Consider the following 14,597-nt stretch of genomic DNA (forward strand, 5'->3'; position numbering starts at 1 on the left):
GACACGCATATATATATATACAGCACATATATCTATTTGCTCTGGAGGGCTTTCAGAGCAGGAATCTGTTTCCAATTAGCCACTTCCACTGCTTGGAATCATGCACTGGAACGAGGATCCCTTCACCCTTAAAATCTATCCCCCCCCCCCGACCCCTGCATGCACATCATTAGCCCCAAAGGTTAAGCCCCCTTCCCCATCAGCTCCTGGCCTGGTTGCATCCTGGAGATCTTCTGTCTCCACCTGTTGACAGACCCCAGTGGCGTCAGATCGCAGCTCACCCTGGCACGGCTGACTTTGCTTTGGCACCAGACGGAATAATATTAAGAGACTGTGTGTCAGAGCAGGGGGGAGCAGGGCAGGAGGTGGAGTTTTCAAGTCAGTTTCAAAGAGCCAGAGGAAGAAAACAGCAGCGTAGACTGAGCAAAAGCTGGAGGGAGCGGTGGGGACCTCATGGGCTGGGGTAGTGGCTCCGAGTGCTGGGGACACAGCTGCTGTCAGCCACCCCGGGGGAGCAAAGGCAGGAGAACAAGAATGCAACTGACCAAGGTGTGTTTCCGAAATCTGCGCATCAAGGGGGAGGGGAGGGAAGGAGGGAAGGGTCAGATCATGTGACCAACAGCTGCAGGGGGGAGGGGGGTGCAGAAGTGTGTGTGGCTGCGAGGGGTTCACCGTCAGAGGATGGGAGCCGTCGTTTTGCAAAAGGTGACGCAATCTAGGGGGTTAAACAGGGGAAACAGGAGCCGGGAACTCCCCAGATGGGCCTCTGATTCCCAACATGAGTCACTTCCCCTCACGGTGCCTGGCCCCCCGTCTGCACAGTGAGGGTCCCAGCTCAGAAACCCCCATCCAACAGCTCCTGAGGAAAGGGGACACAGGGATTGTCGTAATGGAGCAGAGCAGGGCCCAGCCAGTCCTGTGGCCAGCACTGGCTGATTCAAAGGTAGGGGCAGCACTCCCCATTATGGACAATTATGCAATAAACATTGCACCAGGGAAGAGCCTTCCTGACCCCATGGGACTGGCATGTGCCCTGAATTAAATCCCTGGATTTACATCCTTGCTAATAACAAATACCAACCAATGTTCCCCCACAAACAGCCAATCCTTTTTTTTAAACCCTAAATTCCCAGCCCTATCATGAGGCGGTGAGTTCCGCAGGCAAATTAGGATGGAAGGATGCTCTGGCAAATGTTCGGAGGACAAGAAGTGCTAAGTGTGTTCCAAGAGGAGAGGACCTTGCTTTCCTCCAGCCTCCTGGGCTGCCAGAGGGGTTTGAGCCACCCCTCCCCCGGACCGTGCAATGGCCGCCGTAGCAAGGAGGCAGCTTTGTCGGGGCTCCCCGTTGCACCCGACATGATAGGTTTAAGCACCAAGCTGCGTCAGGGAGAGAGTTGCTGAACCGGGGACTTTTCCAGCTGGGAAAATAAAGCCCCTTTCTGTGCTCTTTGCATGTTCCCCAGGCACGGGGCCTACCCAGGGTTTGTGTTCCCCGCCTGCATATTTTAATTCCTCCCCAGGCTGGGAACTCTCGCTTTTCCTTTCTCCAAGCCTCTTTCTCTGGCCTTCTTGGCACCCTCTGATTCGGAGGGCGTTCTTTGCATTTTTTGAGGTTAAAACCTGATTTGAGGGGATTTTGCACATGTGTGTATGTTTGGCCGGAGCAAGGGGAGCTGAGGGCACATGGGGGAGATCCAGTCGGGGATCCTCACAAAAGTCTAATTCACGATGTGGGGCGGGGGGGATGTGTCAGGTATCGCTGATGGAGGGGCTAGGAGAGGGAGCGTGGAGAGAAGTGGGGACTCCAGGGCTGGTGGAACAAGTAGCTCCTAGGAATCTCCTCTGCTGGCAGGAAGCTATTGTAATTCAGCGGGACCAGCTGATGGACTCAATGGGCCAGAACTGCCCCTGGAGATGACGGGGAAGCAGCATGGTCTAGCAAAGGCGGTGTGATATATTGGCTAGAGTCTTGCCCTGGGAGTCAAAACCCTCTGGGTTCTCTTCCGAGCTTCGCCCCTGATATTAGATGAGTCGCTTCCCTGCTCTGATTGCCTCAGTTTCCCCTCTGTGTCTGCTTGGATGGTAAGCTCTTTGGGGCAGGCACTGCCTCGTGGGCCAGGGGGCTGTAATCTCTGTTGAGCGTCATGCAAATCGCGAGTGATCGTTGCTTTGTTTTACTCAGAAAGTTATTGACTAGATGTGCAGTCTGCAAACGGATCACGGAGCCTTGGGTATACGGACAGGAGATCCCTCAGTAGAGCTAAAAATGTCACGAGCCTTAGCACGGCTGCTGGGTGGAACACGAGTTGCAACAATGTGTCATTTCATCTCTTCTCAGCCAATAGAAACAGCAGCTGCCCGGGGTTTTAATGAAGTCACAACCCTTTAATGACTGGGCAGAAATGGATGCACAAGGGGAAAACAGCCCTTCCCTGCCTACTCTGCACCCACCCTCTTAAGTCCTTGACATGAGCTCTGTGATGTGGGGCAGAAGGCTAGGGAGACCCTGTTCCCAGAGCTGCCACTGGCTCGCTGGGTGATGTCAGACGAATTGCTTGCGGTGTCTTCCCCTTTGCTACCCTGGGGGGCAGGGACTGTGTCTGTGGGGCCCTGATCTTGTCCCTGGGGCCCCAAAGGGGCTACTGCCATACAAATCGCTACCAGCAGCTTGTTCTCCCATTGCGGGGAGCTGGAGGGCAGGACAGTGGGGCTTGTGGGAGTACAAGCAGCGGCTCGGATGCCCAGGGAGCAGGCCGACCTGATCAGCGGGGAGTGGCTTTGCAGAGTCAAAGTTTGCAGGAGAATTTCAAAGGCCTTGTTTATACTGGGACTCAGCGCTCAGAGGCCAGGAACCTACGCAGCAGACAATGGATCTCACCAGCTGCACGGGGTTAGCTGCACCAGGGCAAGCCGCAGCTTGGTCTGCGTGGGGATCTGTCACACCCTGTCCCTGACTCAGCACTTCCTGCAGCAGAGCCCTCCACATGCCATAAGGCGGGGCAGTACTATTAGCCCCATTGCCCCAAGGGGGAAACTGAGGCACGGCATGGCAAAATGGCTTGCCTAAGGGCACACAAGAAGTCTGCAGCAGAGCGGGGAATGGAACCTGGGTTGCCCACGTTGATGGCTGGTGCCCAACCATACCGCCTGCCCATGCTGCTGCTGGCCACTGTCTGAATTGGGGCTAATCCCCAGTCTAGACATGGATTTTGGGAGCAGCCTGGGGTGTGTGCGTCAAACCCAGGTGAGGTCTCCCAAAGTCCTGTTACCGTGGCGTAGTCCCTGGTCATTTGATTTCATCGCCCAGCAGACTTTGTCTAGCTGACAGGCAGGGGCACGAGGCGGGAGCTGCCAGGGAAAAAGATCTCACAGATGTTGCAGCAGTTGTAGGGTAAGGCTGGCTGGCTAGGTGCTTTCCATGGGCCCATCAGCACAGCATCTGGGCATTTTACAATCATGAATGGATTTTATCTTCACAATCTATTAGCCCATTTAGAGAGGGTGAAACTGAGGCCCGGACAGGGGAAAAGAGAGATTTTTCAGAAGCCTAGTGGATAGAGGCCTGGGCTGGGACTCAGGAGACCCTGGTTCTCCACCTGGCTTTGCCAGTGACTGTGGGCAAGTCACTTTGCCGCTCCGTGCCTCAGTTTCCCCCTCTGAAAAAATGGAGAGTAATTCTCTTTGCGCTCCCCTCCTTCCCACCCCCCGCAAAGACATAGAGATCCTCAGCTGCAAGAGGCTCTCCATGCAAAGCAGCATCCCCCGTGTCTTCCGAGAACGAGCTGCTGGTGTCATGCTTCTCGGAGCCAGCATGTCCGGCCGGAGGGCGGAAGGAGGCTTGAGGGAGGAAACTGCTTCGGGGGTAGAGGGATGTATAGGCCCAGCTCCTGTGTGCAGTGGCACATGCGCTAAGTCCAAGCCAGGACTTCACGCAAGGCAGCTAGGCCCAGCAGCGTCCATAACAAATTATCTCGAGCCCAGCTGAGCCCCTGTCCCTTGCCTACAACCAGGGTCTCTGTAGGGCCGTGGTGGGGAGCTGTGTCTGTTGAAGGGTTAATGCTGAGCCCCAGTTGGTTCCAACCCGGAGACTTAACCTCTCCTTGCCCCCATGGGAACTGAGGGGCTGGGGGTGGGGGGGAGCCTACACTGTGGGCTGGACACAAGCTCAGCTGCACCTCCCCACCCAGCCCAGCCAGACCCCCAAGGCTGCGAGGCAATCAGGGAGGTTTTGGGGGGGGGGGGTCGGGATTTTCCACCCCAGACATTGCCATGGAGGAGGAGAAAGACAGAGTGTGGGTGGGGGGCAGAGGCTGTACTGACGAAGGGGTGACTGGCTGGAGGCCCCGGGGGCTCCCCCGTACGGCCCCCGGGGTGGGCGAGGCAGCCTCTGAAGGGGGACAGACAGAGTCTGGGCCCCAGGGATAGCAGAGACCCCTCACAGCTGAAGAACGGGGGGGGGTCCCCAGCCCGTGCCCACCCCCTACCCCTAGACTCCACTCCACTCTCCATCCCAGGCCCTGTCCTGCCCACCCCCAGGCCCTCCCACTCCCATCCGAACCCTTCCCCTCCCAGCCCCAGCTTGTTCCCAAGCATCACCCTGCCCCTATCATCTCCCCATGGCTCCCAATGCCCCAGCCCCTGCCCCATTTCCACTCACAGCCCCCCTGCTCCATTCCCAGCTCCTGCCAGTCCCACATGGAAGCGTATGCCTGGAGGTAAACCCGGCCAGGCGCCGGTGCCCACCCTGCAGTGAGCCAGGCCGGGCACAGCGACTGCTCTGACAACCCCGTTGCTCTGGCCTGGCACTGCCAGAACATCCTGGAGCCGGGCCATGCGCCTGGCAAAGCCAGGACCCCCCCTGCTCAGGTTACTGGTCCCAGCTGCCCAGCTGCCCCCAGACTCTCCATATAGAGAGCAGAGAGGAGACTGGCTAGCAACTGCTTCCCGGGGTCAAGGGCCCAGCAGGCAGATCCAGGGGCATCGTGCTAGCCCAGCCTCTGGGTCAGGTTGCACCCATTGCGGATACTGGGACCGGTGGGCCTGGCTGGCTCCTTCACCGAGGGGCCTGGGGCCGGTTACAGTGGCCAGGGCGGGAGGGGTTAGAGCTTTTCCCCTCCAGTATTTCACCTTGGGATCAGCCCAGGACTGTCCTCATCCCAGCCAGCCAAGCTGCCGCGAACCCTCCTCTCTCTATCCACAAGCCCCTCATCTAGCTCTGCCCCCTGTGTGCCCAGCTGGCATAAAGGGCAGCGTCTAGGCCCAAGGAAGAGCAGAGACCCTCCCCCCCAGTTGGAGAATGAGTCGGGTGGGGGGTCCCCAGCCTGTACCCACCACCATACCCCTAAACCCCAGTGGGCCAGTTAGGGCCCAACTGAGACCCAGCAAACTCATCTCATGATGTCCCCCCCTCTCCAGTGTTTCCAGCCTGCAGAACAGACTCAGGGCACTGGGCTGCCAGGGAGCTGTGCCCTGGGCATGGATCTGTCTCTGTCTGCACTCCCCCAGCTGGGAACATGAATGGGGAGATGGGGGGGAAACCCCCGCCTAAGCCAGACTCAATCCCAGGAGCCCATACGCTGCTCTCAGGCCCTGCAGCCCCCTGGGCATGGCTCCTAACCCCCCCCCCCCCGGGCCCTGGGGAAGCTGGATCCAGGCCAGAATCCCAGCAGCCAGCGCAGAAAGGCTGGCCCTGCTCCAGCTCTGATAACAGCCTTCCCCTCCTCGAAGCAAGAGCGTTACCCTGGCGTGATGGAGTGACAGTGGCCAGGACACCGGATGCAGGCGGCTCAGCCAAGCCCTGCTCAGAGAGGGGGTTGGCCATGGCAGGGCTAATTGCCTGTGATGAGCCCATGAAGGAGGCTGGCTAGGCAGCCAATTCCCTCCCCCACATTTCCTTTCCTCTGATATTTAGCCCCAAGGGAGCTGCTGCCAAGATAATAAATATGTTCAAAAATCCCCCTGAACTGGCAACAGGCCCTGCTTGATCACAGCAGCACAACAGAGACCGGGACCCTGGTGTACCGGAGGCTGCACAGCCCCAGCTGGCAAGTGTGGAAACTGAGGCACAAAGCGAGGCAGGGCCTTGCCCAAGGTCATGCTCTGGGGCTGTGGCAGACCCGAGCCCAGCGCCCAAGTCTCCTCCGTTCTACTCCAGCACCCTGCCAACTGCGCCACACTGTCTTCCCCTCTGCTCGGCTGTTGCACACATCTCTGTGCGCCAGGGCACCTTCCGAAGACGTGGCATCCTGAATCGCAGGCGGGCAGCCTCTGGTTCCCGCCACCGATCTCTAAGCGCTTTGCAAATGGGAAGCCCTGCCACACCTTAGGGAGGGGTGGACGCTAAGGCCCAAGCTGGGAAAGGATCTGGCCAAGGTCACACAGTGAGGCATTTGCAGAGCTTCAGAATCCTGAGCTTCCAACGTCCCCCACTTCAATCACTAGGCCCAACTCCCCTCCTCGAGCTGGGACGAGAATCCAGGAGTCCTGACTTCCAGCTCCCTGCTCTAATCACTAGACCCCGCTCCCCTCCTCGAGCTGGGATGAGAACCCAGGAGTCCTGACTCCCAGCCCCCAGCTCCAATCACTAGACCCCGCTGCCCTCTCAGAGTCAGGAATAGAACCCAGGCGTCCTGATCCCCCACCCACTGCTCTAATCATCAAACCTTGTGAGACACAAACAGCTGCTGTGCTCTGATGCTGTTCATTCACCTTTAGCCTTTGGCTGGGTTCAGCATGGCAGAACCAGACGGGGTTTGTTTCACACCCTCTCCCAGGTAGCAGCCCCTGGTTAGAAAGGCCGGTATGTAGACTGGCAGCTCTTTGGGGCAGGGGCTGTATTTATACAGCCCCTGGCGCACTGGGGTCTTGAGCCGAGATTGGGTGGGGCGCCGATAATCCAAATAACAATAAAATTGGAGCCCCTTTGCCCATTGCGTCTCACCCCCGTGCAGTTTGGTGCCTGCCCAGAAGATGGCACCCCGTGACCTGCGCAAAGAGCCCAGGGGTGGATGACGGCACCGAATTTGCTTCCCTTTGGACTTTCACTGGGGTGTCCTGCCCCACTGAGGGAGCAATGGGGCCAGATCCACCCCCCCACCCCTGACACCCTCCCTCATTCCACCTTGGAGGAAGCATGATGCAGCGTAATACCCCGGCTCGCCGCGGCCCCGTGGCTATACAGACCTGGAGCAAAGGGATGAGGGGGCTGCAGGGAGCACCCACTGTTTGGTGATGCCCTGGTGAGCATCGATCAGCCTCTGTTGCTCCAGCCACCCACGGCCACCCCTTGGGCTTCCCGTCCCCCTTGGCTGAGCTGGGGCCCGCTGGTTCCAAGCCGTGGAGGTCACAGGAAGCCGGCAGAGTTCCTCCCAAGCCCGGCTCCTGAGTGCTGTGGGCCCTGCCTTCGCCCGGGAGAGCAAGTCAGGGTCAGGCCGGGCCTGGGGATGGGACGGCGTCTCTGGGGAGGGGAGGGCGAGATTTGGGAGTCAACAGGCAGAGCGGGGCCTGGGTGCAGCTCGAATGCCAACTTGAGGGGTGTTCAAAGGGGGGGGCAGAATGGAGCACCTGGGTGTCCTGGCAACCACAGCGACATCCTTGCTAAGAACTATATTAGACCAAGCAGCAGTGTGGTCTAGTGGGCAGAGCACTGGGTTCTATTTCTGGCTCGGTCGGTGACTTGGGCAAATCCCTCCCACTGCTCTGTGCCTCAGTAATCTTTTTATTACTGACAGCACAAAAAGCGCGAGTGTGCTAATAAAGTTTGCGGATGATACAAAGCTGGAAGGTATTGCCAATACAGAGAAGGACCGGGATATCCTACAGGAGGATCTGGATGACCTTGTAAACTGAAGTAATAGTAATAGGATGAAATTTAATAGTGAGAAGTGTAAGGTTATGCATTTAGGAATTAATAACAAGAATTTTAGTTATAAGCTGGGGAGGCATCAATTAGAAGTAACAGAGGAGGAGAAGGACCTTGAAATATTGGTTGACCACAGGATGACTATGAGCCGCCAATGTGATATGGCTGTGAAAAAAGCTAATGCGGTCTTGGGATGCACCAGGTGAGGTATTTCCAGTAGAGATAAGGAGGTGTTAGTACCGTTATACAAGGCACTGGTGAGACCTCATCTGGAATACTGTTTCAGAGTAGCAGCCGTGTTAGCCTGTATCCACAAAAAGAACAGGAGGACTTGTGGCACCTTAGAGACTAACACATTTATTAGCGCATTAGCTTTTGTGAGCTACAGCTCACTTCATCAGATGAATACTGTGTGCAGTTCTGGTCTCCCATGTTTAAGAAGGATGAATTTAAGAAGGAACAGGTACAGAGAAGGGCTACTAGGATGATCTGAGGAATGGAAAACCTGTCTTATGAAAGGAGATTCAAGGAGTTTGGCTTCTTTAGCCTAACTAAAAGAAGGTTGAGGGGAGATATGATTGCTATCTATAAATATATCAGAGAGATAAATACCAGAGAGGGAGAGGAATTATTTAAGCTCAGCACCAATGTGGACACAAGAACAAATGGATATAAACTGGCCATCAGGAAGTTTAGACTTGAAATTAGATGAAGGTTTCTAACCATCAGAGGAGTGAAGTTTTGGAACAACCTTCCAAGGGAAGCAGTGGGGGCAAAAGACCTATCTGGCTTCAAGATTAAACTCAATAAGTTTATGGAGGAGAAGGTCTGATGGGATAACATGATTTTGGCAATTAATTGATTCTTTAACTATTCATGGTAAATAGGCTCAATGGCCTGTGATGGGATGTTAGAGTGGGTGGGATCTGAGTTACTACAGAGAATTCTTTCCTGGGTATCCGGCTGGTGAGTCTTGCCCACATGCTCAGGGTTCAGCTGATCGCCATATTGGGGTCGGGAAGGAATTTTTCTCCAGGGCAGATTGGCAGAGGCCCTGCGGGGTTTTCCTCTTCCTCTGTAGCATGGGGCACGGGTCACTTGCTGGAGGATTCTCTGCACCTTGAAGTCTTTAAACCATGATTTGAGGACTTCAATAGCTCAGCCATAGGTGAGAGGTTTATTGCAGGAATGGGTGGGTGAGATTCTGTGGTCTGCATTGTGCAGGAGGTCAGACTAGGTGATCAGAATGGTCCCTTCTGACCTTAATATCTATGAGTCTATGAGTTTCCCCTCCCGTCCCATTTGGACGGTGAGCTCTTTGGGGCAGGAGCTGTCTATACAACACCCAGCGCAAGGGGCCTCTGGCTTCAGCCTGTTGTGCAGGTGACAATGGGTAAAGGAGAAAGGTCCTAAATCTGTTATATAGCCTGGCCACCGCATCCTTCGTTACTGTACGGCCTCCTAACTGGGGCCACGAGGGGGACGGGGTTCTTGCCTCCCCACTGGAACAGAGATTTCATGAAATCTCCCCTGCAGGGAACAAGCCAACATTAGCCCCTTGGTCCAGCGAAGACGCCCCATTGCCCCTGCTCCCCGGCCAGACCTGCGTCCTCAGCCCTGTGGGGGAGGCCCCAGGGAGCTGGATGGAATGAAAGGAAAACGTGAGGCCGAGGGGAGCGTCGGAAACGTTCCCGGTTCTCGGACTCTCCGGGGAGCGGCCGGGTTTCAAGGGGGCTTCAGGCGCTGTTTGGGGCCAACCGTGGGGGTCGGGACAGGACCTAGGCCATGTTTGGACCCGGCCCAGACCAGGTATACGGGCCATGTGCCAAGCACGGGGGGGGGGCAAGCCTGCATTGGCCCCAGCCCAGCCACTCTGCCCAACCTCTGACTCCTACAAATTCGGAGGCCACCAGGATTCCCGAGGGCTGAGAGGCCAAGCTATTGATCCCTTGACATTAATGCTTTCTGCTCCTTGCAAGGGAGGTCCCAGGGCTGAGCTGTGTGAGCCGTTATATTAACGCTCCCTGCGGCTGCTGGGCTGTTTGTGTCCGGGGGCTAATCCCCCCCAACCCTTAGATGATTTCATTTCTGTGGCAGGAAGCCAGTATGCTCGCCTCCCTGCAAGGAGGGTGGGAAAGGGGGCTGGGAAAAGCGGCTGAGGGAGGAGAGGGTGTGTTTTCCTCCCCGCTGCTCCGGGTTAAGGGAAGCCGGGGCTGCATTCCGGAGGACTCGCTCTGACCCAGGAGTTTCCCCTAAGCCAAATCGTGGCTGGGGGCGGCTGGAATAAGACAGAGACACCGCTGTGTTCGGCCAAGGGGAGACGGCTATGCTCGAGCCAGCTGCTGGGCAGCAAGATCAGAATGAAGGTAGGGACCGGGCAGAGCCCTGGGCCGGCGGGGCAGCTGTCAGCCCTGTCACGGGGCGATGGGGCAGGGAAGATGGAGTGATGCTGGTTCTCTAGGCCGCTGTGCAGGTCCTGGGAATGGGACATAGGATTTAAGGCCGGACGGGACCACCAGGTCATTGGATCTGACCCTGCAAACCCTCTCCTCCCTGCAAGCCACACCCCACAGCTGAGTCTAGACATTCCCTGAGTGAGCGGGAGTGCGGGGGGGGAAGCCCCTGGCCCTCTCTACTGGGGGAGGAGGGGTGTGTCCAATGCGAGCAGCTGGTCCTTAGCATACGGTTTAAATCAATGGAAGGTCTGCAGGGTGCTGGGATTCCTGGGGGAGAAACGGATCCCAGACTTGTCATTAGAGAGCTGGAGATTGGGGCAATCATTGTTACTTTGCTTGCTTTCTTGCTTTCTTTTTCTTTCTTTCTTTCTCCTGAGCCCCAGTGCTGTATTCACTAGGCCACACTGCCTCCCTATCATACTGCCAGATTCTGATCATTGTTATCCCCAGTGTAAATGCAAAGCAATGTGAATGGAGTGACTCTAGATTGACACCGGTCTGAGACTGGAATGTGGGCCAAGGAGGAGAACTGAGCTTCCGTTTTATTAGAAGGCAGCATCATTTAGCGGTTGAACCTGCCGGCCGCGGTGTAGGGGTTTGTGGCCACTTCCGCTCTCTCTCCAACCAGCTGGCCTCTGTGTTTATTTTATTGGTGCAGCCTAATCTGCCCCTTCAGCCTAAAAGGGAACGGTCCAAATTCACCGCTGGCATAAGCACATGCAACTCCATTGTTACACCAGGGAGGCCTTTGATCCCAGACATCTCTCTCCCAGACCAGGATGGGCCAGGTTTGCCAGCGGCCGGGCTGGATTTGCCGGTGCCCCGCACACTGCGCCTCTTTGCAGAGCTGGCGGTTTGTTTTGGTGCCTGGTCAGAAGCTGAGGGCGTGTGAAAATCTAGTCCGGAGTGGTTCGTTCCGTCGCCACGGCTTGCTGGGTTTGAGGGCGCAGAACAGCTGGGCCGTGGCACCGCATGCCCCGGGCATGTGTGTGAGAGTGTGCGAGGTGGCGCTGGCGGGTGGATCGATCGGCGTGATTTTGCACGAAAGCCGCCCCCCCCACCTCCAGTTGCAAGCCCTAGTGTGAATGTGCTGCGTGAGCCCTCGTGCCAGGCCTCCGCACCAGGGTGTGCAGCTCCGTGTATGCAAAAACACCCAGCTGGGGAAACACCTTTAGGCCCGACTTTTGCCTCCCTGGGTCTTCACCCCATGCACCGTCCACCTGTGGAACTCATTGCCAGGTGATGTCATGAAGGCCAAAAGTGGGGCCCCAAAAGAATGAGATATGCGGATGGAGGATAGGTCCACCAATGGCTATTAGCCAAGATGCTCAGGGACACAACCCCCATGCTCTGGGTGCCCCTAAACCTCCTCCTGGGCACCAGGGGAGGGTCGCTTGATGGTTGCCCATTCTGTTCATCCCCTCTGAAGCATCTGGCCCTGGCCACTGTCGGAAGACAGGATCCCAGGCTAGCTGGATCCCGGTGTGGCCGTTGTTATGTGGACTCAAGATTTGCCAGATCTCACTATTTGCCTCCTTTTGCTCTACTTGACAGCTGGTTCCCCGGCCAACCCCGGGCTGAGTCACTCTCCCCACGGCTGCTCCCAGTAGGAACAAGCAGGCAAAGAGAACTGTTTTCCAGGTCTGGAAACCACGTGGGTGCATCTTAAAGGGGCAGCTGCAGTAGGGCCGCAGATCACTTCCCTGGGCTGGGAGGAGCTGGAAGCCAGTCTGAGCGGGTGGGGGACGATGCTGCAGGGGTCCCTACTGAAAACCACACCCCCTCCAGGCTTCAGTGGGAGACTGCAAGTGGAAAGAGTCTTCCCCCCGGAAAGCCTCTCGCCCTGGGAAAGCCAGTTCAGCTCTTCAGACACAAGAGGACAGGGATGGTTCTGTGGGGTGCTCCAGATGGCTGCAGCACCCTGAAATCATGGTGCTCCCCCGCACCTGGGCTCTGTGCATTCTTGGCCTCAGGGCAAAGCTTAACAGGTGTATGTTTCGATGCTGTCTTGCCCCCAGGGCCATGGGGAGCAAGGAGCCTGCCTGCTTAAGGGATGCCAGCAGACCAGGGAGGAGCGAGGTGACTTGTGCCGGGTTGGTACCATGGGAGGAGTCAAGGCTGCTTCGCTCTAGCATGCCAGGTAATCAGAGCAGGAAATTGGCCAGCAGGACTCCTGGGTTCTATTCCTGGCTCTTCTGCGGGCAGGTTATTGCATAACCCACTGCAGGGTGTCGCACCCCTTCCTCCTCTGTGGCCAGGGCCACTGTTGAAGGCAGCAGAGCAGATTAGGTGGGCCCCTGGTTGGAGCCAGAGTGGTGCCCTAGAGAGCTCACAGTCTAGCCTGAGGATGGGAGGGGAAACTGAGGCACAGAAAGGGGCCATGACTTGCCCCAGGTCACCCAGCTGGAGAGGCAGAACCGGGCCTGGAACCCAGCTGTCCTGAGCCGCAGGCCAGTCCCCTGACCCCTAGAGCAGGCTGGTCTCAAAGCGCAGGTGGGTCCCGCAGGCCCCTGGAGCCCTTTGTGTGGCATGTGCAGGGGATTCTCCAGGGGACGGGCAGCAGGACTGACCTGAGGTGCTTGGGGAACGGGGAGCGTTGGAGAAACTCAGGGCAGGGGAAGCCTGGGTCTGCACGAGAGCTCCACTCCCCGGCAGAGCAGTTAACCCAGGGCCAGGGCGGCAGGGAACTGAGGCGGGAATTTGCCAGGGGCCACTTAATTAGCGGGTCACAAGACGCCAGTGGCAGCCCCTTGGCACCCTCCCAAGGTGCCTGCGGCCCCGGCCAAGAGCAGAGACAGCGGAGAGACGGAGCAGGGGGACAAGCGCGGAGCAGGGAAGGGGGAGGATGGCAGAGAGCAACTGGGGACCGTCTCCAGGGAGGCATCCCTGGAGGGGCAACGGAATGGGCGAGAAAACAAAACAGGGTGTTCGGGATTTGACCCCCCCCCCACTCTCGCAGGGCTGCGCCATGCTCCTCAAGTGGGCCAAGCCTCAGTGCTAGGAGACCTGTCCCGTGAGCTCAGCAGTAGGACAGGCTACTTTTACACCCAGCGGCCCCGGGTTTGAGCCCCGCCATGATCCACCCACGGGTGTGTCCTTCCAGGGGGCTGAGTTCCTCTCTCGGGTGGAAGGGAGAAGTGAAAGTTGAGCTGGCATCTTCCAGCGAAGGCCTCCCAGTGCGAATCCTCATGCCGGAGGGTCTCTTCGTGGGGCTGGAAGCTCTTGGCATGGGAGGGTGGGGATCTGTCGGGGCGAGGAGGGGGCAGGAATGAATTATTCCTATGCGTGGGGAGGGAGAAGGTGTCAGGCCCTGACTCTCAGGCTCTCTCTGCTGCCTTGAGCGGGAGTGAGAGAAGGTGGGGAGGGGGCTGTGCCCGGCAAAGTCCTGCTGGCTTGCACGGGGTGGGAGGGGGCAGTGCATGAGTGTTGGGGGGTCTGGGTGAGGGAGGGGCAGTGCCTGTACATCTGATGCCTGTGTGTGTACATCTATCCCGCTGTCCCGGAGCCCATCAGCTCTGCTCAGGGCTGGGGGCTCCCGTCCATGCTTGGGGTCTGCCCGTCCTGGCAGACAGAGGGTTGCCGACCCCTCTAGGCCTGACACTGAACACCCTGCGCGGCTGAAGATAAGCCCGGAGCCGGGGCCAGAAGAGCCGCCCGAGGCATTTCCTGGCTGCCTCTGGGAAGGGGCCAGCAGCCTCATGGGTGTCACAAGTGCGTCGGCGCTCAGCCCTGCCTGGCCCACGGGGCCGCGTCCGAGCCTCGCCGATGACAGGCTCCGAGGTGCGCGGGATCGCCGGGCCAGAGCCAGGCCCAGCCGTGTCCCGGCAGGCAGGGCCCCGCCCGCGGTGGCCTTCGCCGTGACCTCAGCGTGAAGGGAAGCGGCTATTGTGAGTCAGGAAACACCAGCTCGTCCCTTCGTCCTGATCCCAGCCCCTGGGCCGGCTTCTGGCTCATTGTTTCCAGCCTCACATCCTATCCCCCGCGCCCTGGCCCCCTCCGCCTCTGACCGGGCTGGGCTGCCGGGGGAGCGAGACCTCTGTGGCTGGGACGGGCTGAGTCCACCGTGCCGTTTGGTGCCACCCTGGAGGGCGCTGCATCGGCGCGGGCGGGCGCTCTCTCCGGCCGGCCCGGGGCTCTGAGCCAAGAGGGGGACTGGGGCTCAGCCTCTCCGGCCGGCCCCGCACCGCGCCGGCTGCTATGAAGCCTAGGGACACGGTGGAGATGCTGCTGAGGGCGCTAGGAAGGCGAGAAAGCACCCGGGTGCCAGGCTCCAGCAGGGT

The 14,597-nt window shown here is 58.2% G+C and overlaps 1 protein-coding gene across 5 annotated transcripts in view; it reads left to right on the plus strand.

Moving 5' to 3' along the window:
• Window positions 1-363: 363 nt before the first annotated feature.
• TNS2 (tensin 2) overlaps window positions 364-14,597 on the plus strand; it is a 49,878-nt gene continuing 35,644 nt past the window's right edge. Inside the window, exon 1 of one of the 5 annotated variants that reach the window (XM_043506637.1) lies at window positions 364-549. In XM_043506637.1, coding sequence (XP_043362572.1) covers window positions 454-549 — 96 coding nt within the window. In that variant the 5' untranslated portion in view covers window positions 364-453. Of the gene's footprint in view, window positions 550-10,064; window positions 10,228-14,293; window positions 14,596-14,597 lie in introns of those variants that run through there. The other 4 variants (XM_038378891.2, XM_043506640.1, XM_043506638.1 and 1 more) reach the window with 4 other exon arrangements.

Source organism: Dermochelys coriacea, chromosome 20 (genome assembly GCF_009764565.3).
Source record: "Dermochelys coriacea isolate rDerCor1 chromosome 20, rDerCor1.pri.v4, whole genome shotgun sequence".
In the NCBI taxonomy this organism is placed as follows: Eukaryota; Metazoa; Chordata; order Testudines; family Dermochelyidae; genus Dermochelys; species Dermochelys coriacea.